The following is a 26703-nucleotide window of genomic DNA, read 5'->3' on the forward strand; positions in this document are numbered from 1 at the left end:
CTCAATGAAACAATTATTCTGGAAAATGACAGTGAATTTCATTCTGCACATCACGTCACAGTGCTATCAGTATTATAGAGGAATCCAAAATTAATTGGTAGATTATTAATTTCTGTGATATGATTCTACCTTTAATGTGGGATCAGAGAGAAAAATATTCCACTAATCACCAGAGAACAGAAATGTAAGCCCGAGACAGAATAAAGAATATGACCTTGATGATATTAGTTATTGGTGATATCTATTTCATCAGGAAGATACAAAGCATCACACAATTCACATCCTGACTGACACCAATTTTTTGTTGTTAATTTTAACTGATGATAAAGAAAGACGGATTTGTAGAGATAGTGTGGAAACAGGCCCTTCGGCCCACCGAGTTGGTGCCGACCAGCGATCACCCCGCACACTAGCACTATCCTACGCACTGGGGGCAAGTTCCAATTGACAGAGACCAAATAACCTACAAACCTGCACGTCTTTGGAATGTGGAAGAAAACCGGAGCACCCAGAGAAAACCCACGCTGTCATGGGGAGAACATACAGACAGCACCCGTAGTCAGGATGGAACCCGGGTCCCTGGCGCTGTGAGGCAGCAGCTCTACCCGCTGCGGCACCGTGCCACCCACTGGGTTAAAAAAAACATTTTCAAATAACCCCACCTGCCACTTGCAAAACAGCAATTTGAATGAACAATTTCCGTTCAATATTGGCTTCACTGGCCATTCTAAACCTCCACCACTGAGAAACTAGTTGTGATATTGGAATCTTTAAAGTCATGCCATGCTTTTGATGATACAACTGTGAGTGTTGTTAATCAACGGGTTTGATACCTAATGGATCTGAGCCAGGTGTAGACACACGATCTCACCATCTACTCATGCCCTAATGTTGTGTCTGTTAGTTCCAAGTACCACTATATCCTTTCATCTCGCTGTTACTGCTTTCATCTCAAAAGTCCATGTTGTGGGCTTAAGTGCATTTTGTGCAGAGAATTTATTTTAACACACAACACAAAGTGCTGGAGGAACTCAATGGGTCAGGGAGCATCTGTGGAGGGAATGGATAGACCACGTTTCAGGTTGGAACCCAGCTTCAGAGTGATTGTAGTGGGAGTAGATGACTGGAAAGGAGATGTGGGGGTGGGACAAATCCTGGAGGGTGATAGGTGGATACAGATAAGGAGAGATGTGATTGGCAATGGGTGGAGTAAGTGAGGTTTCACCTGAAGAGGACCTGACCTACACAGAGCACACAACAAAAACTTCTCACAATGCAACCAACTTCAAACAAGTGACCAACTTCAACTCCTCTCACTTTCTCTAGATAGGTTCAAGGAGCAGAATTACACCATTCGGCCCATGAAGTCTACTCCGCCAATCATGGCTGATCTATCTCTCCCTCTCAACCCCATTCTCCTGCCTTCCCCCCATAACCCCTGACACAAATCACACGTGCAGCTGTGGGAACTCAGATGAGCTATGTTCAGTTTGTGTCTGGGATACTTGTATCTTACTCATGACCCCTTTCTTTACTCTCCTCCTACATTCATGCAGACGCTGAGAATATCATCACATTTTCTGTCAATTTCCATCCTGTTCCATCTCAGATTCATCTCTTCCTGGATCTACAGATAGGTTTGCATCAAACATTAACAAGTTGTGAGAAGACCTTTGATGTGAAACATTCACTACCTCTCTCACACAACAGATGCTGCCTGACCCACAGTGCTTCCTTTTGTCTCCGCTTACGCAGTTTTACAATTTTTAGAAGTCTTCGTATTTCCCCAAAAGTCACAAAATATGTTGGGGTTTTTTTACACTGTGATTTAATTTTTAAGTTTATCTCATCGTCCACAGGTGACTTGCAAGTCAAATTAAAATGCTTTCTTCATTCATTAGGATTTTAATTTTGAAAATTGGGGAGCAATCTTAATAAAATTCAGGATTGTATCCAATGGGTTGTAGCTGTGATTTCACTGGAGTTAGTGTTCATACTTATGAAGTTAATTTGCAATTTAACATTACAATAACTATTTGAAAGAAGGAAAAATACCCAAGTTGTACTAAAATTACTTTATTACAGTTGATTTTAACATCTCCTTTGTAATGACACAAAGGATCATTACAAACAAAATTTTACATATGACCCTATTCTCTTTTTCTGACACTTGGTAACAGCTTAACTTCACAATCTATACAATTAATACAGGTTATATGAGCTAATGTATGTTGAACCAGAAGTTACCAGAATACTGACATTTTTACTGTACAATTTTTAAAAGAAAATCCAATAAGTGAAGGAACTTATTGACAACTGGCTATGAACAACTCGAATAACTTTGCTAAAAAATCAATTCAAGCAGATTTGGTTGTTAAAATTTAAAATTGAGAATTTTCTACCATATGTGTGTGCAAATAAGATTCAGAATTAGGCAGAGAGAAAATAACAACAAAATAGAATAGAAATGTACGGATTAAAGTTGAAGTAGCTGAAACATGCTGATTTTTTAAAACCAGCCATTTGCTTGCTCTAGGTTAGATTAGGTTATACATTCATGATGTTTTGTCTTCACCCCATGGGACTAGTGTTAAAACATTTTTCATGTTTAAGTTAGAAATCTCGTGTTTGTCACAATTTCTGCAAGCTATTTAAAATGTACAATATTAACATTTCTCACAGTCCCTCATCATTACTAATGCACACGAAACTATTTTTTTGTCGCATACTAAAACAAAGGGATACTGATAGTAGCATTGTTGGTAATGAACATTTTAGTACAAATATCCTTTTCAAGTACTGTGCGGGTTTAGTGGTTTTCTTTTAACCCTTTACACCATATAAATATCTTACTGCAAAGAAATTGTTAATAAAATTATGCATTTACAAGATGTCAAGTCATTAGGCCATCTTTGATTATACGCAGTCTATAGTATATTTTTAAAAAATGGAATTGCATTAATTTATTTAGAACCCCTGGAAAGAGCTTTAGGTTAGAGCCAGCAACAACTATAGCAAGAGAAAAAGGATTTTTATATAACTAAGGACATTAGATTAGCCTATCGAACAGCATGTAGTCATTCCCTACCTCAACAGTGGGTGAAGCTCAGTACTACACATTAACAGATTACTACAATACCATAATAAACCTACAGTTGAATATTCCACAGATTTTAGCACTACATAGTTCTTGGCGAGCTCCCTTTCCTTCTTGTCCTGACTGGTGGGCAGTAACATTGGCCAATTGTTGATGGACCTGTAACATTTCATCAAGACAAGGGGAGAAATGAAGCTGAAGGGAAAATAGCATATTGGCAGCAATCCAGAAAACTTTACAATGGTTCTGGATGAGCAGAGCTAAGGAATTTGTAGTTTCAGTTCCAACTTTTACAGAGGGACATTTATTACAGGTGGATGCTCATTTTTGTTTAGTCAGCTCACCTGTTTACTTTTATTTTCCTTTCCACGTTGCTCTCAGCTTGGAGTGTGGTTAAATGATCTTACGACCATTTTGTTAAAGACATTACCAAAGCTACATATGGACTCCCAATTGGCTAAATGCAGTTATGATTTGTAAATAAGAAACATTAATACAGAGCCAAATGAGCTAGATCACAATATTCATTCAGACAGTGAATGTAAGCATTTTATGTTTTAATAGTGAAATAGATAATGTTTGTTGCAAATATTTTTGATCGTTGCATTTTGTTATTTAAAAGTGGTAAATGTTATAGATATGATGTACATTTTTCTACTTAGTGTAACGTATGCAAGCGTTTTCACCTATAACCAGAGAGATTGGCCAAAGCCAAGACATGCCAGCAGCTAGTCACCAATTACTGCCATAGAAAAAATAATCAGAGAACAAATCACAGACTGACTGCAATCTCATTGTGTTCAAGAATCATTTAGATCTAATGCTCCCAGCTAACATCTTGTGTGAAAACTAGAAGCCAATCACAAACAGAGCAGGTAATTACGATTGAAGCCATTGCCTATAATCCAACGTGTACAAGATTGTAACAAACTTCATTTATTCAGATTCCCTGTCAGCATTTATAATTACAGAATACATCACTTGGCTCCTCAAAACAAATAACATCCATGGCAAGACTATTTTGTGAAGCTGCTTAGTTCAGTTCTTGGCCTTGTCTGGATATTGCACTACCACCTAGCTGCTACCTAAACATGCAGTCAATATTATGGAGAAAGCTACCTTGGGCGACTTCTACTTTCAAACAAAGTGTTCTAGTTGAGTGCAGTTTATTTTACTATACGATTCACATAATTGGTTAGAAAGTTAAGAGGTTCAGTATTTTTTGTAACCTGTTACCAATGCAGAAGTTACCTGTAAACAGGCCTCCAATGAGAAGTTTCATTTTTAACTTAAAAAAAAAAAACTTACCAAATGGATTATATTCAGCTTAACTTCCACGTGAAAGGGGTGACATTTTCTTCTTTGCAAACCTATGTATATCTCTATCACACATTGATATTAACCAGTACAGCACACTGTTGAACAATGTCATGTTCCAAAACTGTCAGGGAGATAAAGGTAGATCAGACGGAATCTTGAAAGTACTTCCACAAAATGAGTGGGGCTGATTGTGTAACAAAGCAGGAAAAAGTCTGGTCAAGTTTAGACCTGCTTCAATATAAACTTCATCAAGGGTGTGTATGTGTGTAAGAGAGAATGAACGAGGGAGGGGGAGGGAGAGAGGGAGAGAGAGGAAAAATGGCAAGTTGATTGGATAAATTGTTTAGTAATTGTTAAGTTTGAGTGTATATATTCAACTATACAGATCCAGAGTGACAAGCAGCATCCAAGGAGAGAATATGTTGTGCATCAGTGGCAATATTCAACATCATTTTCAGTTGAAACTTTCTACCTGGGTTACTGTTGTAAATGAATCAGTAAAGTCTGTGAGGGACATGAACCATTTTCAGTCGCTGTGCATTATGAACTTTAACAATCCCATTATCTTTCACTGCGTTTTTGATCAGTTTAAATTTCTAATTAATCTACTGGGCAGAGGTAGCGTATCAGTGTGCAAAATGGGGAAAAAAACAAAATGGCTCTGTGACTCTTCATTTTGGTTGCTCAACCTATTGAAGGACTGTGACCACTGACAGCATGATAATGTGGCAATACTGCCACACCTTGTATGGCAAGCTGCCAGTTAATCTCCCAATGATGAAGTTCTGATTCACACTTTGCAGTCAGGTGGAGAATTAAACGGGGCCAAGTATTCCTCGTCGAGGAAAGGAAAAGATCAGCGGAATGGAAAGACAATTGTTCTGGCACTCACGGGCCTTCCAGGAGATGGTAAAAGGCATTGAAAAGTTCACAACAGGCAAACTTCCCAAATGACGTGTCCATTATCAACAATTACAATTGGAGACCTAGAAATAAAACTACAAATAGATCTGTGTTTTTAAAAAGGGGCACATTTACTTAAAATAATGGAGGTGAATGATAAATTAAAAGACTTTTGTAACAAATACTAAACCAACACTATATTTTAAAAATGTATTTTACTGTGGTAGAAGTTTAATATTGCAACTAAACTCTAATCTTAAACTCAATTTACAAATAAACATTCCTCACATTTAAGAAACATCAATATTTCCATGGCTGTAGAGTTAGCGAGAGCACACATAGCCTGTGACAGTGAAACATGCCCAGATTCTGAGCCACGAGTGTCTGAATGCTCACAGCAATTCTCTCACACTGTAGCTAGTCACAGAACTGAAGATTATCCTCAGAATCTTAATCACAACTGTTCTTCCAGGGACATACTAATACAAGGGCCAGTAAATCCTACTCGATCATCACCTGCACTAATATAATGAGGATACAGAGTTTACACACCAAACTGTTCTTCGAATATTGAAGTATACAATACTGGCTGGGCTCTTTTGGATTGCCTTTAAGCAGTATTGATTATATCCATAATGTTTAAAATCAGAGTTTTCACCCACAAAATCATTCAAGCACCTTGATGCTAATGATGGCACTAAATTCTTTTTTTATTTGCTGAAAGAACATGGATTTGGTATTGAAAAGTCATTCACGCACCCTGTATGAACGACCTGTGTGAACACTGACACCTCCCAGAAGTAGAAACATGCTCTATTCAAAGCACTTTTACTCTTAAAAGCAACATTTGCAATGTTCTCAGAGAAGGGTGCAAACACCAATCTACAGGACAGGACAGGACAGGAGGCCAGTAATAAAAACCAAAATTAGGAACAAATCCGTCACATAGGGCGGGCGATGAGGCTGGGGAACAATTCAATCTTTGCCCAAATAACACTGAAGTTCAACATTTTATCCAACCTGCCTTCCTACTCACATTACTGATTTTGGCAAAGTATTGACATCTAAAATTATTCTGTCACATGATACACAATGCAGCATGACGTAAAAAGTAGGTTATTGGCAAGATTTAATGTCACTTCAACATAAGTTTATACCAAATGTAATGTTTATATGGAATGCAGTATGTACATGGAATTTTGTACTGCCCAGTCAGTCAGTCAGTCAGCACTGGAAGGTTGCAAAGCACACAGAGCTTTCAGATGTATTTCCTTGTCTGTTTAACACATTAAGACTTGTTACATTATACTACAGAGTAGTAATAGTGATACATAGGCATGCTCACCGGTGCTAATAATGGCACCAAGTTCTTCTTGTTGTCAATGAAAGAACCTAAATTCAGTATATAAAAAAAGTCAGACCTAGGCTGGCAGCTTTAGCAATTCCAATTTACTACATATTTACAGATACATACATTCTTCAATTAAAAACTTTACTGATGTAACCTGAAGTTTAGGGAAGTGTCTTACTGCAGTGTATTTTCTGAAGGGACGATAATGTTCACAGCAGAGTAGCAATAGATTATTGTACAACTCGTAGACCTGCACGATGCAACTCTTACTGACACATGCCCGAGGTCAAAGCCCATTGTACAACAGCCTATTACACTAATCTTTACTTATTAAAAATAAAATTATACTATCTGTATAATTTAAAAATAGTGTTCTGTTTTAAGAACAATACAGATGGGTTTTAGTGATGGTAATGTGTTGTTAATTCAACCATTTCTATGGTAGCTTGTAAATATGTTAAATTTGGAGTGTTGATAAGGAGCAGCGTCACCCCCATGGTCACGTGACACGCTCAGCGTCACCCCAGTGGTCACGTGACCCTCACAGCGGCACCCCAGTGGTCACGTGACACGCTCAGTGGTCACCCCAGTGGTCACGTGACCCGCTCAGCGTCACCCCGTGGTCACGTGACATGCGCAGTGGTCACCCCGGTGGTCACGTGACCCGCTCAGTGGTCACCCCCATGGTCACGTGACACGCTCAGCGTCACCCCAGTGGTCACGTGACCCGCTCAGCGTCACCCCGTGGTCACGTGACACGCTCAGCGCCACCCCTGTGGTCATGTGACATGCCCAGTGGGGAGGCGTGCCATTGCCCAAAAGAAGTGCTGCACTTAATGAACAAATCTGGATATTACGGAACGGGACAGATCAAAACATTTAGCAGAAGGCAGTTTTTCCTTTAATCTATTATTTGGCGACTTACTTATGGCATCACTGTTATGTATTAGTTAAAATTAATATTCCTCCTATTAACTAGTGTCCATATTTTGGACATGTTAGTGGCTAAATATATCACAGATAATGTAGCAACGGGTTAATGCCAGATGAGTAACTGACCTGTGTTCACTAAACGAATGCAGGTTTGAGGCTGTTGATAAATACCAATGCTGTACCAGACTAGAATACAGTCCCATTCCCAGACACAGCCCAACCACCAGTCTGGTTTACAACATTCATTTTCTGCTCATGGGATGGAGTGTAAACCTCCTGTATCTTGCTTTCCATATAATACCCATTGCAGCAGACAAACAAATATAGCGATCGTTAGCAGCTGGTGAGATTACTGGTTCAGCCCTTGAAAGGTATACGGTGACATGGCCGGCAGAAACTAATAGCAATCTATAGTGTTGTGTTTTGTTTTAAGATGTAAAGTGAGTCAAGCCACAATAAGGAAGGATGCTGCTGAGGATGTGGAGAGGGATGTGACTAAAACCCACACAGCCACCAGCTGGGGATCGCCAGGTTCAACAACTATTTTCTTTTGGCCTTTGTTCACGTGTTTCAAGGACTGATCAGACGGATGGATACAGTATGAAATGTTGACAAATGAAACTCTGTACTAACACAATAAAACCTGTTTTTCCTGAAAGGCGAAAAAAAGCATGCCTGCACTCTGCATCGCGACCAAAGTACCAATAGAAGGCTTTCAAAATGATGCAAATGGGTGGGTTGTGCAGAGCATGGAGGCATGAGAGCAGTAACACACCTGTCCCCTGGCCAATTCAACTTATGTGTAAGACATGTGTGAACCATTTGAGATTTGCGATGTGACACTTGTGCTTCTGCTCATGCCTTGCTCAGACCTGCCCCCGGAAGCTGTCCGCCTGAGTGCCTGCGGACTGTTGCGCACCCCCATACCTCCACCTCTGGGCACCGCCACCACTGGGCCGGCCGGATGCCCCCAGGGGTGGGATCCACCTGACATCGGGTGACCCCAGGCTGGGTGGTGGCCACCCATGGGGTGACCCCAGTGATGTCCAGCTCCTCCAGAAGGGTGATGAGACCAACTGGTGGCTCCAGGGTAACTGTGGCTGAAAGCCTCTGGAGACAGATTAGAAAGCACCATGTTGCTGAAGCCAAGTCTCATGCTCTCAGAGTCGAAAGCCTCGATTTCCCGTGCCTGACGTTCCAGTAAGCTTCGTATTCTCTCAGTGCGTTCGTTCTGCAATGCCAGCATCTCCTCCTCAATCTGGAAAAGAAAACACCACTCACTCATCACACCTTCCACACGGCGCTCTGCTGCCACAATATTTACACCAGGTAGATATCAGGATTTAGACACTAGAGATACAACGCAGAAACAGGTCCACTGAGTCCGCGCCGATCAATCATCACCCCGTACACTAGTTAGAAACTAGGTGCAGGAGGAGGCCATTCGGCCCTTCGAGCCAGCACTGCCATTCATTGTGATCATGGCTGATCGTCCCCAATCAATAACCCGTGCCTGCCTTCTCCCCATATCCCTTGATCCCACTAGCCCCTAGAGCTCTATCTAACTCTCTCCTACACATTAGGGACAATTTACAGAAGCCAATTAACCTACAAACCTGCACATCTTTGGAATGTGTGGAGGAAACCGGAGCACCCGGAGAAAACCCATGTGGTCACAGGGAGAACTTAAAACCTCTTTTTAGACAGCGCCCGTGGTCAGGATCAAACCCGGGTCCCTGGCGCTATAAGGCAGCAGCTCTACCGTGGCCCCACAGTGCCGCTCCTAAACAGACTAATAGAAAATCCATACCAAGTGTTACAATTTTACAAATTCACACTTGTACATCAAAGCTATTTGTATTTCACAAATCTTACAGCTCTGATACATCTACTTGCTTGTGATGCGAATGTAAAGTTTAATCCTCAAACTGGCATGTACTATTCAGCAGTTTTCAGTCAGAGGGTGGTGAATCTATGGAATTCATTGCCACAGATGGCTGTGGAGGCCAAGTCAATGGTTATTTTTAAGGCGGAGATTGATAGATTATTGATTAGTACGGGTGTTAGGGGTTATGGGGAGATGGTAGGACAATGGGGTTGAGAGGGAAAGATAGATCAGCATGTTTGAATGGCGGACTAGACTTGATGGGCCCAAAGGCCGAATTCTGCTCCTATAACGTATGAAGATGATTCATCCATACCAGGCAGATGGTATGTCCTTCTCATGTCCATACCTTCTGCCACACCAGCCCCCATGGTCAACAGACCAGACATTGTTATTGGTGGCATTTTAACTGAGCTGCTGAGACCTCTCCCTGGGCCACAACCCCTTACAGCATTCTGAGGTGTGACACCAAAACCACTCCCTCTCCCAGGGCATCTCCCTGTGCTACTAAGTGAGATGCCACACTTGGTCTTTCTCCCTCTGCCTTCTCACCACTCAGCTCCCCAAATGTTCTTCCAGGTGAAATGATCTGTCTGAACTTTTTTCAAATTAGTAACCTCTTCAAAGCAGTGACAAAATACATTGGGTAAACTCACAGAGTCTCTTGCCCAGAGTAGCGGAATCAGGAACCAGAGAACATAGGATTAAGGTGAGGGGGGGGGGACCAGAGGGGGTGGGTGTATGGAACGATCTGCCACAGGAGATAGCTGAGGCAGGTACTATCACAACATTTAAGAAACATTTAGACAGATACATGGAATGGACAGGTTTTACAGGGAAATGGACCCTATGCAGGACTAGTGTAGATGGGACATGTTTATCGGTGTGGGCAAGTTGGGCCAACACAAAATGCTGGAGAGAAGGAATGGGCGACGTTTCGGATTGAGACTCTTCTTCAGACCAAAAGTCACGGGAAAGCGAAACAAGAGATATAGACGATGATGGAAAGGGTAACAAGAGGTACAGACGGCGATTAAATAACTGGTTTGATGAATTTCCATGAAATCCATGTTTTGGAGCTCTGTTGTTGCCCAGATAGTCAGAGACAGAATGACATTGTACCTTTTGTTCCAGCAGGGCTCTGCGTAGTGAGACTCTCTGCTCCAGCTCCTTGCGTTCACGATCGTGCTGGGCCTCAGTCTGCATCTTGATTTTACTCTGGTATGCATTAAGCAGCTCGAGCTCCTGCTGCAATTGCATTTTCAGCACCTGACATTCCGCCTCCTGAGCTTCATCCAGGCGCAACTGTAAATAGATTTTATTAATAACAACAGGAAAAAGTAATTAATTTTGGAATTAGGACCTGTTAACAAATAACATTGGAAAGTACAAATGCAAGATGTCACCAATTTATCTAAAACATCACCACTGTTCAGTTTTGGCATTAAACTAATTTAAGCAACAAATTAAGCAAATATACAATTAAAATCAATTGTCCAAAACTGAGAACTCCATGAAATAGAACATATTCACATTTAATCCACAGTTCATCTCCACAATACTTATTTCCTCTATATTTAAAATAACTGGGAACACCAGATGACTTTGAAATTGTACTGCCATCTGCTGCTTGGAAACATCACTGACTAAAATAGAAGTTATAAAACAAAATTTACAAAAACACTGTAAACCAAAGACCTTGCAAAAAATTCAAAGCATGATCACAAAACTTGCAATACAGATATTAGTTGTTTGAATAAATCATATGTTCATTAATGTTTTCAGGTCACCCAAGTATCAACTTAATGACAAAACACAGCATAGTTTAGTTTAGAGATACAGCATGGAAACGGGGTCAGGCCCTTCAGCCCACTGAGTCCGTGCCGACCAGTGATCCCTGTACACCAGATCTACCCTGCACATGGGATAATTTACAGAAGCTAATTAACCTGCAGCCTGCATGTCTTTGGAGTGTGGGAGGAAACCAGAGCACCTGGAGAAAACCCACATGGTCACAGGGAGACCTTCATAGCGACAATATGAGACATGTTTGGACGAATGCCTTGCAGGTTGAAGCAATTTCACTCCTCTTCTATGGGTGCTGTCTGATTAGAGTTTGTACATTCTCCCTGTGACCTGGGCTTTTTCGGGGATCTCTGATATCCTCCCACACGTCAAAGATGTACAGATTTGTAGGTTAATTAGCTTGTTAAAATTGAAAATTGTCCTTACTGCATGTTATTGTCTGTGGATCGCTGGTCGGCGAGGACTTGATGGGCCAATTTGGCCTGTTTCCGCGCTGCATCTCTAAACTAAACCTCTGGTTCAGCTGCTGGTTGGAAGCTGGTGCAATGGATGCCACAAATGAAGCAGTGTTCATGTCCGGTTACAGCTCCGGAGACCTCACTGCTTCTCAGAGCAGTTCCATTAGTCCCATTCCCCTCTCCTTTGTTGTCCATTGCCCATGGTATCTCTCAAATACCAACTTCAACTTTCCGATTCATTTCCCCACACACCTACACTGAGGGGGCAATCACTTGCATAATATATCTTTTCACTTCACCTATTCTTACTTCAACTATTATGGCATCCGCTCATGAAAATAATTTGTGGAAACAGAGCAACAGCAAGTTGAAGGAGAACACAGTTAATAGGGCCCTATGGTATTGAAGGGAAGACAGGGACCAGGCCCGATGTGTCTCAATGAGCACGGGGACAGGGTCACAAGGAACCAGATGCATCGGATACCAGAGTATCTCTTGACAAACTCAACAGCCACCTCTTTCTTGCTTATATAAGAAATTAGCATTTTCCACTTTGGCAAATGTTGATGCAGATTGTACAGCTGTAACAATGACAAAAATATCTTTGTTCACTGCCATTAGAACATGATACTGACGTCAACGCAAGGAGCACTTGGCACAAACATTTTAAAATGGAGCCTCCAGAATGGTAGCTGATGATTCAGTAGTTTAGTTTAGTGATACAGTGCGGAAACAGGCCCTTCGGCCCACCGAGTCTGCCCCGACCAGCGATCCCCGCACATTAACACTATCCTACACACACTAGGGACAATTTACACATACACCAATCCAATTAACCTACATACCTGTACGTCTTTGGAGTGTGGGAGGAAACCAAAGATCTCAGAGAAAACCCACGAGGTCACGAGGAGAACGTACAAACTCTGTACAGACAGCACCCATAGTAGGGATCAAACCCGAGTCTCCGGTGCTGCAAGCGCTGTAAGGAAGCAACTCTACCGCTTGGCAGGAGAACGAAGTTGAGGGAGAAAGCTAGATCAGCCATGATTGAATGTCGGAGTAAACTTGATGGGCTGAATGGCCTTATTCAACCCCTAGAACTGATGAAACACTCAATGGAATACAGTAAAGTGATGGGAACTTCAGTATTTATGAACAAGCTTCACTTGATAATATTATTCTTTGCTGTAGGAGGCTCAAGTGGGCTTCTAACAGCATACAAAGCTGCACCGACTGCTTAACAAACTCTTTGGTCCTAACAAACTAATTTTGTGTATGTGGACATTGATGGCCACCTTTCAAAAAGCCAGCCAGCTGCAAGTGCTCTCAGCATGTCACGAGATGACAATAGATAACGCTGCATTTCAGATAGAGGAAACAATCATTTGGAACAAGCATCTTTGTCCCTTCAGGATGGAATATTGCAGTAGAATGTCAGCACCGTTAACTCATGGCATGATTCAGGACGATCAACTGTACTGTCTTTATATTAAGTTGCTTTACAGCTGCAGCAGACTAACACCGAGTTACAGTAGGTTCGAGTAGTGCTGCTTGCACTAGTACTGAAGCAATGAGCAACATCTTCACTCTTCACCCATTCTTCGATGGGTTACATCTATCTAGTTGAGGAGAGGTTCATTCAACTGAATACAATTTTATTATTTATGACCTAGCTTCACTGTGCTATACCTTAATAGTATTATTCTTTGCTGTAGGAGGCTCATGCAAGCTTCTAACGGCATACAACGCTACACTGACTGCCTGCATAGCAATGTGATTGGTCTTAACAAACTCATTTTGTGTATGTGGACAGTGATGGGCACCTTTGCCCGAGTTAGTGTTTTACTGCTGACTGCAAAGGCCAGGCCACTCATTGATCCATTTAACATTGGTTTCTCTCATCAACTCTGATAGCAAGCAGTTGGCTTCTGCATTCCCAGATACAATTAATGATTTGGATAATCATCGTTTGTGGTATTGTTTCTCACATCTAAAAAACAGCAAGGATCACATTCAATAACATGAATTTTTGCATTATCGAAAACTCAATCTGCATTTATGGTTAGGTTGTATGATAGAAATAGGGACAGCTCTTCAGTCCGCTTTGCGGCTATTATATACGGATAATACAACTTTCTTTCAGGGCATAACACATTGCAGAAGCCATTAACATCGAAGGCTATGATATGTTGAACAATCTAGTTAGATAACATAGAAATCCATGTAAACATTCCCTAATTAAAGTGAATTAGTGCACTCCCTCTTTGGAAACACAATACTCTATCATCAGCAAGAATACTCTTTCAGCATGGCATGAGATTATAGTAGATAACGATGTATTTCAGAGAGATAACGTTAATTAGGCAAATCATCTTTGTACGTTCAGAGCCGAATATTGCATGTGGATGTCAACACAGTTAACAATAAAGCTGATAGCAGGATTCACCACAATCAACTGCACTGTCCTATACTAGCTGCTTGCACTAGTATTGAAGCAATTAGCAACTTAGACATTCTAAGTACATGCTTAAAAGATGTTTACTGAAAATCCAACATCTTCACTCTGACCCCAATGTTTGATGGGTGAGGAGAGATGAGGGTGATTGAATAGACAGGGATGGAGCTTGTACTCACTGCTTGTGTGGACAGCATTTCATTGATACTGTGATCGTACTGTTCAGCGAGTATGGCCAGCTTGCGTGTCTGCTCGTCCTTCAGTCGCTTCAGCACAGCTTTGTGCTCACTCTTGGGGGTAGTTTCCAGCAGGTGGTTGCGGAGCGCCTTGTACTGCCGTGTCTGGATCTTGCACGTGTCCTGGAATTGCTTCTTGATCTGCAGCTCCTTTGACTAGAAAACAAACTTGTTTTAAACTTTTCAGCCCTGAGAGTATCGTCCCCAGTTTCCACAGAGCCAAACTGTCAGTTTTTACATTTGAACGCATACTGCTTGGAGTTAGATAGAGCTCGTAAAGATCGCGGAGTCAGGGGTTATGGGGAGAAGGCAGAAACGGGGTACTGAATGTGGATGATCAGCCATGATCACTGTGAATGGCAGTGCTGGCTCGAAGGGCCGAATGGCCTACTCCTGCACCTATTGTCTACTGCTTTCTTTATAGAGTCGTGTGGCCAAGCAGCACAGGGACAGGCCCTTCAGCCCGACTCACCCAGGCCGACCAATGTATCTCATCTACACCAGTACCACCTGCCCACATTTGGCCCATATCCCTCTAAACATTTCCCATTCATGTACCTGTCCAAATGGGTTTTAAATATTAAATATTTAAATATACAGTACTTGCCCCAACTCCCTCTGCTGGCAGCCCAATCCATATACCTAATCATCCCCCGTGTGAAAACAATGCCTCTCAGGTTCCTTTTAAATCTGTCCCCTCTCACCCAAGGCCTCTGGTCTGCATGGCCAGAAAATACACTGTCCTACACACACCAGCGACAATTTACAATTTTACCAAAGCCCATTAACCGACAAACCTGAACATCTTTGGAGTGTGGGAGGAAACCCCCTTGGTCACAGGGAGAAGGTACAAACTCCATACAGACAGCACCCGTAGTCAGGATCAAACTTGGGTCCCTGACACTGTAAAGGAGCAACTCTACTGCTGCACCACTGTGCCATTTCCGAGTTCCTCCAGTACTTGTGTGTTTTGCTCAAGATTCCAGCACCTACATAGTTTCTTGTGTCTCCAGTTTGACTTGGGTGGGCGGTGTTCACAGTCACCCCTCTACCATGCAGGGAATGTACCCAAGGGCAGCAAGGTAATTAATGTAGCACACTATTGCACGTTGGGCCATACCTTCAGACTCTTGGGCTGCTGCCGAACCTCCATGCCGTGCTTACGCCGGAGCTCCCGCTCGCGACGCTTGTTGTACTCCAGTTGGTTGGTAAGCTCGGTCTGGTGCTGCAGCCTGATGAGTTCGCTGCGCATCCGCTGGATGGTGTTGAGATGCCGGAACTCCAGCTCCTGCATGGACTCGTGATGGCGCAGCAGCATCGCATGCTCCAGGTCCTTGTGTGTTTGTTTTTTGTTCAGCTCCTGCCATAAAGAGCACACCAACAATAAACCCCCATGTACTATGGAATACAACAACCAGCACCATTTCCATATGTTTAGTGTAGTTTAGAGATACAGCGTGGAAACAGGCCCTCTGTCTGCACCGTTCATGATCCCCGCACACTAACACTATCCTATGCACCTTAGGGACAATTTACAATTATATCAAGCCATTTAACCTACAAACTGGACGTCTTTGAAGTGCGGGAGCAGCAACTCTATGCTTTTGGCGAGCATTAACTTTTCTGCCTATACAGGTGCCACCTGGACCGAGTATTTGCTGATCAATCAAATGCCTCAGGATTTACTCAGTCCTCCGACACAACGGATAATTCTGCCTTTGCTTTTAATGCCAGAGTGTGGTAACCAAAACTGCAGCATTTCTCAAGAAAGGTTCTGACCTGAAACGTCACCTATCCATGTTCTCTAGAGAGGCTGCCTGACCCACTGAATTACTCCAGCACTTTGTGCTCTTTTGTGTAAACCAGTACCTGCAGTTCCTTGTCCCTTCCGCAGCATTTCTGCTCCTTCACATCCAGGGCGTAGATGCTGCTGTGTTTCACATCTCTGCCTCCAACCATTGTACCAGGCAGGCCTCGTTCTTCAAAATGGAGCTTGTTTGGCAACAACTCTGCCCCAGACCACAAGAAATTGCCGAGAGTGGTGGATGCAGCCCCTTCCATCACACAGACCCGACACCCCACCATGGACACAGTGTACACTTGATGCTGCCTCAGTAAAGCAGCCAACACAATCAAGGCCCTTTCTCACCCCGGTCACTCCCTTGTCTCCCCACTCCCGTTCAGCAGAAAGATACAACATCTTGAAAACACCTGATTCAGGAACAGCTTCTTCCCCGCTGTTATCAGACTACTGAACCGTCCTCCTATAAGCTAGGGTGTAGTTCCAATCTTCCAATTTACCTCATTGGCGACCTTAAAATGTGTTCTCTATAACTATTTCGTTCAGACCGTAAGGTCTGAATGACAATAAAGGTAATTCTAATTCTAATTCTATAGCACAAGACTAACGCGGTAACACCATATTCCGCACTCCCTGTTGTACTTGTGTGTAGCTTGACTGTACTCATGTCTAAGCAAACAAAAGCTTTTCACCGTATCTTCAGCGTATGATCAACCTTAGTGAGATCAAGCGCAGGCTTGGCGATCGCTTCGCACAACACCTCCACTCAGTCTTCCGGTGGCTCAGCACCTCAACTCTCCCTCCCATTCCGAATCCGACCTTTCTGTCCTGGACCTCCTCCATGGCCAGAGTGAGGCCCACCGCAAATTGGAGGAACAGCACCTCGTATTTCGCTTGGGTAGTATACACCCCAGCGGTATGAACATTGGCTTCTCCAATTTCTGGTAGTCCTTGCTTTCTCCCTCCCTCCTTCCCCTCCCATTCCCAGCTCTCCCACAGCCCACTGTCTCCGCCTCTTCCTTTCTTCTTACCCGCCCCGACATGTCTGAAGAAGGGTCTCGACCCGAAACGTTGCCTATTCCTTCGCTCCATAGATGCTGCCTCACCCGCTGAGTTTCTCCAGAGTTTTTGTCTACCAGACGCAACTAAATGTAAGGTAGCTCTTTTTTCCCCAAGAACCCTTTTTTGCTTAAGTCCAAATCAAGTCAAGAGAATTTTATTGTCATGTGTCCTAGATAGGACAATGAAATTCTTGCTTGCTGCAGCACAACAGAATATGTAAACATAATACCGAACTGAAGATAAAAGTTTAGTGTGTCTGTAAACCATAGACCATATATGTACACAATAAATAAACAGATAAAGTGCAATAGGCTGTTATTGTTCAGAGTTTGGTGGTGGACCCTTCACCACCTCCAGGGTGGTTACTCCAGCTCCAGGGAGTGATTCTGCGTTGGTTTTCAGCGGTCGCAGCGAGGTGGCGACCAGACAGCAATGGCGGCCAGATCTCCCACAATGCAAAGGGAGGGAGAAAATGCCTGGCGCCGACCAGTTGCCTTGGCAGTGCGCATGTGCAGGGCAGCCAATGATGTGCTGGCCGTGGTAGTGTGCATGTGCAGGGCAGCCAATGATGTGCTGGCCGTGGCTGTGTGCATGTGCAGGGCAGCCAATGATGTGCTGGCCTTGGCTGTGCGCATGTGCAGGGCAGCCAATGGTGTGCTGGCCGTGGCAGTGCGAATGTGCAGGGGGAGGATGTGCAGGACGTGGCAGTGCGAATGTGCAGGGGGAGGATGTGCAGGACGTGGCAGTGTGAATGTGCAAGGCGGCCGGCAGTGCCGGCGGATGAGGAGCGGCCGGAGAGCGGAGAGCTAGACCCGAGACCTGGCCAAAGGTCATAGAGCGGAGCCCGGAGGCCCGGACACGGATGGCGGGCGGAGACGGAGAGTGACAGAGAGAGATGGAGAGGGGGGCCAGCTCAGAGTCGAACGGCAGGTGGCAAAATGGCACGGATTTTAGGTTACCCGGCGGGACTTTAGGTGGCCATTGGCACCCAGGCAACCGTTAATTTCAGGCCCTGTGCTGCCTGACCCACCATTTTGTGTCTATCTTTGGTATCTGCAGCTCCTTTCTATTCCATTGTGGTTAAATGTAGTACCCAGGGTCATAACCAGCTAATTTCACCACTTACCTCTCGCACTAGATCCTGCTCCAGGTTGTGGCGTGAGAGCAACATTCGCCGTTTGAAGCGACGACATTCCAGCTCGAGGTACTGCCGTTGCCGCCGCAGCAGGTTAGCCTCCTCTTCAGCCTGAAAATGCTGGAAGTTTTCCTTCTGCTTGGACAACCATTCTTGTTTTTCCTTCTTTGGAGTACTCTGATTTTCACTCAATTCCTATCAAATATAAAAAATATATTTCATGTAATATTCTCACGGGAAATTGCTGTGTAAATGTTTGAACTTTCACCATTCAGAAGAAGAGTAGGCCAGCCGTCTTCTCAACCCTAGTCAATAAACAATAGACGCAGGAGTAGGCCATTCGGCCCTTCGAGCCAGCCCCCCCATTCAATGTGATCATGGCTGATCATCCCCAATCAGTACCCCGTTCCTGCCTTCAACCCATATCCCCTGACACCGCTTTCCTTAAGAGCCCCATCTAGCTCTCTCTTGAAAGTATCCAGAAAACCGGCCTCCTCCGCCCTTTGAGGCAGAGAATTCCAGACTCACAACTCTCTGTGTGAAAAAGTGTTTCCTCATCTCCATTCTAAAAGGCATACCCCTTATTCGTAAACTGTGGCCCCTGCTTCTGGACTCCCCCAACATCGGGAACATGTTTCCTGCCTCTAGCGTGTCCAAGCCCTTAATAATCTTATATGTTTCAATAAGATTCTCTCTCATCCTTCTAAACTCCAGAGTATACAAGCCCAGCCGCTCCTTTCTCTCAGCATGGTCTGCCATTCAATGCGAGGACGGCTGATCAATCCCAGACTGTGTAAATTGTCCCTGATGTGTGCGATAATGCTAGTGTAAGGGGTGATCTGTGGTCGGCCCCAAATTGATGGGCTGAAAGGCCTGTTTCCACACTGTATCTCTAAAGCCTAAATACTTCTAATGAGCAAAGCCTTTACGACTCTTTGGGGCAGAGAAGTCCAGAAATGTATTATCCTCTGTGAAAAATGTCCATGCACCCGAGTTTTAAATGCCTTAGCTTAAAAATCATTCAAGATTCTCCCACAAGAGGAAATAGCTCAATATCTACCCTGTCATGCCCCCTTATTGAATCTCTGAATTTTAAATAAGATCACCCCCCCCCCCTTCTGCAATATTCCAAAGATTACAGAACCAAACTGTTCAGCCTCTCAATGTCAGACATGAACTGGTAAACAGATGTTAGAGATATCACAAAGACAACTAATCTAATTAAGGTTTTCACCAATCATAAGTCTTAATGTAGTTATGCTACAAAATATTATTTATATACTAGAGATTAAGTACTGTAGAATGCTTTGAGAACACTCATACTGTAATTAAGACCCCCAAAGGACTTTTTACAAAAGGGATTCAACAAATAACTAAGCATTCGTCATTTGGGAAATAAAGTATCGACTTTTACCTCTTTTAGTTGTTCTTTACGTAGTTTATATTCTCTTTTTTGCGATTCCAGGAAACTGCTCAGTTCCTTCTTCTGCTGTGCCTGTATGTGCTGTTGAAATTTCTTTTCTTCAGTAGAAACTGCTTTGGTCTAACAACATAAATTAAAATATTTGAGATGAACAAATGTTTTACAATGAACATCACTGGAGAAGCAGCATGTATTGGCCACCTTGATATGGCGGCAGCGAGTCATCTTAAACCACTTTAACCTGTGCAGAAATGGCCCGTGTGTGGTGGTGTGCAGGGTACTAGTATTTAATTAGAGGGGACATTGAAACTTACCAAATAGTGAAAGGCCTGGATAGAGTGGATGTGGAGAGGATGTGTCTACTAGTGGGAGAGTCTAGGACCAGAAGCCATAGCCTCAATATCAAAAGACATACCTTTAGAAAGATGAGGAGGAATTTCTTTTGTCAGAGGGTGGAGAATTTGTGGAATTCATTGCCACAAACAGCTGTGGAAGCCAAGCCAATGGATATTTTTAAGGCGGAGATTGAAAGATTCTTGATTAGTACGGATGTCAGGGGTTATGAGAAGGCAGGAGAATGGGGTTGAGAGGGAAAGATAGATCAGCCTATGATTGAATGGCGAAGTAGACTTGATGGGCCGAATAGCCTAATTCTGCTCCTATCACTTATGAAATTAAACTCAGTAGTGTGACATTGTTTTTCCGTGTAAACAGTGCTATTTCTGTATCAACAATGTGCAACTTTGAGGGCAACTTGAAGGTGAAGACATTCTTGATGTCTAGCATCTTTGACTGCCATTGAGTGCAAGAGATCGTCGGATTCAGAGTGGCTGTCAAAGAAGCCTTGATGAGGTGCTGCAGAGCATTTTGTAGATGATGCAGGGTGAAGGACAGGGTGTGTAGGAAGGAACTGCAGATGCTGGTTTGCACTTAAGATAGACACAAAACGCTGGAGTCACTCAGCGGGACAGGCAGCATCTCTGGAGAAGGAATGGGTGACGTTTAGGGTTGAGACGTTTAGGGTTTAGGGATAGCATCTATCCAGAGATGCTGCCTGTCCCGCTGTTACTCCAGCATTTTGTGAAGGGCAGGGTGCCAGTTAAGCAGGCTGACTTGGTCTGGATGGCTTCATGATTTGGAATGGGAAGTGGGGAATATTTCATGAGCCTTGATATAGATTGTACAAAGGATTTGAGAAGTTAGGTCAGTAATTCTCCTCCACAAGTAACTCAGTCTCTGAGCTGCATCACAACTATTTGCCTGTCCGTTCACCTGCGTTTAGAATGAAAGGTGTGTTGTTGATATTATTGTTTTCGTAAAGTGCTTTGATTTATTCCAGTATAAAGCTGATCCATTGCTGTGGGCAGTCAGAAGCATGCCTGCTAAGGATGGAGATTTCCTTCAGTGAAGGTCAAGACTGAAGAAGGATTATTACGACAATCTAATAGCTTCATAAACACTAGTAAGTGACACTAACATGTTATTCCTATATTTAACATTTCGCAGCTGCCCTGGTGGAATTGAAATGACCTTCTCTGCATTACTGGTGGAGGCCTGTAGATTATTTCTCCACTAGCAAGAGTTCATGGTGGTAAAGTTAAAGCCAACCAGAAATGCACCCACCCTCTAGTTTTGGAACCCGTGCCATTAAGCTGCATGATATTCAAACCAGAACTTTGTAAAAAATAGTATAATGACAGAGACTGTTCAGTGACAACCGTCATAAACTAATGACTTCCATCCTTACTCCACTTTCCACTACGTTTCTGCAATTATGAAGACCAGTTTCATGTCAATTAACTGTTAGAATAATTGGGAATACAAGACCAACATTGAAGCAATGCCTGCTTTTGTAGCACTCACAATGAAATAATCGGTTCCCCATTCTACTGCAGTGCAGGTGCTTGGGTTCAATCATCTGAGTCTTTTCCCCAGGATAGGAGAGTGTAAAACTAGAGGACATAGCTTTAAGATGAGAGGAGAAAGATTTACAAAAAGGACCCAAGGGGCAACTTTTGTTTTATATAGATTTTGACATAATAATGTTGCTAGAAGTGGTAGAGACAAGTACAGTGATGACATATAAAGGCACTTGGACAGGTAGAGGGATAGAGAAGGTATGGGGGGGGGATATGGGCCAACTGTAAGTAAGTGGGACTTGTCCCACAATCACTAACCTACACTGCCTCCCGTTCAGCGTGCTCATTTCCTTATGGCCTCTTCCACCATTTGCAGAATCACTTTAAGCCACTTGAAAGCTCCGTTCCACAACCATCAGTGCATTCTTTTCAAACAATTATAAGTAATTTTGCCGCAGATCACCACATTATTCACATCAGGTTTGATAAGATTATGTTTGTGTCGAAGATTAGACACAAAAAGCTGGAGCAACTCAGCGGGTCAGGCATCTCTGTGCTGGAGCGGGAAGTGTCTACCACTCTCTGCAGTCTACTTCGTTCCTGGGTCAGTGTGCTCTTTACCGTACTTCAGCCCCTCAGTACGTGATGGCCCTTCCTCCAATTTCAGCACCACCCTTTCATCCCGTCGCTCTGCCTTTCTCCCAAGCTGAACGGGCTTTTGTCGTCCATTGAGGTTTGAATCCTCAGCCCCTTCACCAATTATTAAAATGATGGTTGTGTCACTGGAATAACAAATCAGGGATGTGTGTGCACTAATTATCTGAAGAGAAAGATTCCAATCGCATCTTTGCAGCAGTAGAATGTAAATGGTATTGTTGGCTGCAGCATCTGGAAGACCAGCAGAATGTTGCAAGAAACTATTTAGATCCTTTCATGAAGCAAAGTGTCCATCCTCAAGTGACTCACAACACACGGCGTTGTGAATTATTTGTAAGCGCTCTCTTACATGGACTAGCAAGCAGTCAGTTTAAGGCAATTAAACGCTGGCAAAGAAAGCCCACCTCCCATTGCATGAATTAATAAAAAGTTAATCTACTTTGTAATTAAGTTGGCAGAGACACCTCAATCTATTGGAAGAATGTACAGACTGATAAAGAGTACCTCTTTTTCCATAATACACAGGTGTTTCTTAATGAGTTTCTCCATCTCTGCAGCAAAACTGTTGCGTTGTGTTTCCAACTCCTTGTCAAGCCGTAGCCGGTGCTCGTCCATCTCTGCCTTCAGCTTGTTTTCCAGCGCCATCAGCTGTTTTTGATGTTGGCGCCGCATGCGTTTGTAACCAGACATCTGCTCTCGAAGCTCAGAATCTTGTTCATGCTCTTGAATCTGCCGTGTGACCTGTACGTGAGATTATAAAGTAACATACTCGCTTAAAAGTCTGCAAAGTACAAGGTAGTGTTCAAATTATTGGTGGAAAGTTGTTGATCAGATTGAGTCTCTACAGATTATCAACAGGAAGCCCGTCCATGGCAGTAAGTTCATAACTGATAGGAGCAGAATTAGGCCATTCGGCCAATTGAGTCTACTCCACCAATCAATCATGGCTGATGTATCTTTCTTTTCTCAGCCCCATTCTCCTGACACTCCTAGTAATGAAGAATCTGTCCATTTCTGCCTTAAAATACCCAATAACCTGGACTCCCCAGCCGTCTGTGGCAATGAATTCCACAGATTCACCAGCCGTTGACATAAAACATTCCTCCTCATCTCCCTTCTAAAGGTACGTCCTTTTGCTCTGAGGCCCTCTTGTCATAGACTCTCCCACTAGTGGAAACATCCTCTCTATCCAGGCCTTTCCCTATTCGGTAAGTTTCATTGAGGTCCCTCCTCATCCTTCTAAACTCTAACCAGTATTTAACAAGTGTAACAAATATAAGTTTCAGATTTAGAGAGTACATAAGGGCATTCACACCTCTGCCTGCTCCACATTTAATAAGATCACAACTTTACCACTTTCCTGCACTAGATCCATATCCCTAGGCTCCCTTAATACTCCTAAACTAATCAAATAATCTCAGCTTTCCACAACGTCTTCAGTCCTAAGAAGGGTTCTGACCCTAAACATCACCTACTCCTTTTCTCCAGAGATGCTGCCTGGTCCATCGAGTTACTCCAGCATTATGTCTATCTTCTGCCTTCCACAACTCTCTTGGGTCTATACATTCACTACACAATGTGTAAAAAACTACTTCTCATCTGACCCTTGACATTTCAGTGTGATCCAGGGTAAATATTAACTTCACAACCACCTTGCCAAATCCCACGTCAATGAGATGACCTCTTAGTCTTCCTAAGTCTAGAGCACAGTGCCGTGTCTGCCTAATCTATCCTTGTAGATCAAACCAGACATTTCACAAATCAAAATGGTCAAGCATTGCTGCACTCCCACTAGAGCAGGTGTCTCATTCCCTGGGTCGTGAGACCACACCTACGCACAATATTCCTGATGCAGCCTCTCCAGGACTCTTATATAATTGAGCAAAATGATTCAACTCCTGTATACATATCTCTTGCAATAAAGGCAAGCATATCAATTGATTGCTGAACATGCATATTAACTTTCAGTCATTTGTATGCAAGAATATTCAGACCAACAGTTTTTAGTCTGCAACCATTTCAGACCCAGCTTTGGAGGTTTTCCACAAAATGGGTGACCTCACATTGTTCAGGGTTATTTTCCATCTGCCATGACTTTGCTCCTTCACCTAGCATGACTGTACCCTCCCAGCAAAGCCACCCTGTGTCTTCCCCTCCATCTCAATGCCCTGGAGTTTAGGATATGGGCGACCTCAATGACACTTACTGAATAATGAAAGGCCTGGATAGAGTGATTATTGTGTAGTGTATGTTCATTGGTTGTTTTTCCAATAGTACTGTACATATTAACCCTCTTATTCTGTGGTAGCGGATAATCGGCAATAACCATCTGCTGCCGTGTGGTCTGTTCGAGCGAGGGTTTACTGTATTTCAGTATCTGCAGTTTCCAATAGATATCAACTCAAATTCCCTTCAATAGGTGGTGCTGCGGAGCGAGGTTTTGGAGTTTCCCAATCCATTATTTGGCCAGATGCATGGGAAATGCATGGGAATGTTACCAGGGATCTACGTCTGCCCAGGAAGGAATTTCCAAAATGACCATAACAAAGTACGGGAAACAAATTAGAATACCAGTACATTCCCTCTATCACTCAGCTTCACCTCTGCCTTCTCAATCACTTCGCAGAGCTGCCTCCAATGTTGTGATTTCTCACTTAGGCAAATAATTTGCATAATTACTACATTCATCTCTGAGGTACTTGCAGGAAACAGAAATTAATACCAACCCCATCGCACTCAACCCTCTCCCTCCCCAATTTACCGTGTTAATCAAAAGTCAACTAGATTAGTGTTTTTCATTAGGGAAAGCATAAGAGCAGAATTAGGCCATTCGGCCCATCGAGTCTGCTCTGCCATTCGATCACGGCTGATCTATTTTTCCCTCACAACCCCATTCTCCTGCCTTCGCCCCATAGCCTTTGACTTCCTTACTAATCAAGAATCTATCATGCTCCATTTAAAAATACCCACTGACTTGGGACCCTTAGACATCTGTGGCAATGAAATCCAGTTTCACCAATCTCTTTTCCTCCTCATCTCAATAGACAATAGGTGCAGGAGTAGGCCATTAGGCCCTTCGAGCCAGCACAGCCATTCAATGTGATCATGGCTGATCATCCCCAATCAGTACCCCGTTCCTGCCTTCTCCCCATATCCCCTGACTCCGCTATCTTTAAGAGCCCTATCTAGCTCTCTCTTGAAAGTATCCAGAGAACCGGCCTCCAATACCCTCTGAGGCAGAGAATTCCACAGACTCACAACTCTCTGTGAGAAAAAGTGTTTCCTCATCTCCGTTCTAAATGGCTTACCCCTTATTCTTAAACTGTGGCCGCTGGCTCTGGACTCCCCCAAAATCGGGAACATGTTTCCTGCCTCTAGCGTGTCCAAACCCGTAAAAATCTTATATGTTTCAATAAGATACCCTCTCATCCTTCTAAACTCCAGAGTATACAAGCCCAGCCACTCCATTCTCTCAGTATAATACAGTCCCGCCATCCCGGGAATTAACCTTGTAAACCTACGCTGCACTCCCTCAATAGCACGAATGTCCTTCCTCTAATTAGGGGACCAAAACTGTACACAATACTCCAGGTGTGGTCTCACTAGGGCCCTGTACAACTCTTGTTATAAAGGCAAATTGGCTTTCTTCACTGCCTGCTGTACCTGCATGCTTGGTACCTACCATCTCCTTTCAAAAGGTGCATCCTTTTACTCTGAGGTTGTGCCCTCTGGTCCTAGACTTTATAAATGCCACGGCTGGCGATCAAACAAACAAGAGTACTCACCAAGGAAGCTGTGCGTATTGTGGCAAAATGTTCTCGATTCCGATAATGTGATTTATGTCGGGAGACCGGAGGTGGCGATTGTGGTTCTGAGCACCTTGGTCTGTGCTCAACCTCTTCGCCATAGTGATCGTGATCCTGACAAGTAGAAAGGAAAAAATTACGTTCAAATAAGTGCAAAACTTGATGATGAACCAGGTGCTTTTCCAAATGCCTCCAAACATTAACATTATAGGTACATCCTTGCTCCTAAACTGTTGCCCTTGCTCAACAACGGGTCAAGCAGCACAAAACGAGCTTATCCATATGTAGGTCATGGAAATAATGGGCCAGATATACAATGTTCACATGTAAGGTACTCATAGAATTTTCCTGTAATATGGAATGTGAAAATTATTTTCAAAAGGGTTACCCTACAGGAATTTGGTGGAACAAATAAATCTTTATCAAAAATAATAATTTACCACTTCAACCAGCAACCGATGCTGCACCCGCTGAGTTTCCCCAGCAATTTTGTGTACCTTTGATATTCCAGCATCT

General features: G+C 43.3%; 1 protein-coding gene across 7 annotated transcripts in view; it reads right to left on the reverse strand.

The window, feature by feature from the left end:
- Positions 1–2060: 2060 nt before the first annotated feature.
- Positions 2061–26703, reverse strand: part of taok1 (TAO kinase 1) — a 113699-nt gene continuing 89056 nt past the window's right edge. For 6 of the 7 annotated variants that reach the window (XM_033046284.1, XM_033046288.1, XM_033046285.1 and 3 more), the window contains 8 exons: positions 26167–26301; positions 22886–23122; positions 19857–19985; positions 18434–18637; positions 15565–15804; positions 14388–14600; positions 10612–10794; positions 2061–8862 (listed from right to left, as the gene is read on the reverse strand). In XM_033046284.1, the coding sequence (XP_032902175.1) occupies positions 8401–8862; positions 10612–10794; positions 14388–14600; positions 15565–15804; positions 18434–18637; positions 19857–19985; positions 22886–23122; positions 26167–26301 (1803 nt within the window). In that variant the 3' untranslated portion in view covers positions 2061–8400. The remainder of the gene's footprint in view (positions 8863–10611; positions 10795–14387; positions 14601–15564; positions 15805–18433; positions 18638–19856; positions 19986–22885; positions 23123–26166; positions 26302–26703) is intronic. The other variant, XR_004416130.1, reaches the window with a different exon arrangement.

The sequence above is a fragment of the Amblyraja radiata genome, chromosome 28 (genome assembly GCF_010909765.2).
Source record: "Amblyraja radiata isolate CabotCenter1 chromosome 28, sAmbRad1.1.pri, whole genome shotgun sequence".
Classification (NCBI taxonomy): domain Eukaryota; kingdom Metazoa; phylum Chordata; class Chondrichthyes; order Rajiformes; family Rajidae; genus Amblyraja; species Amblyraja radiata.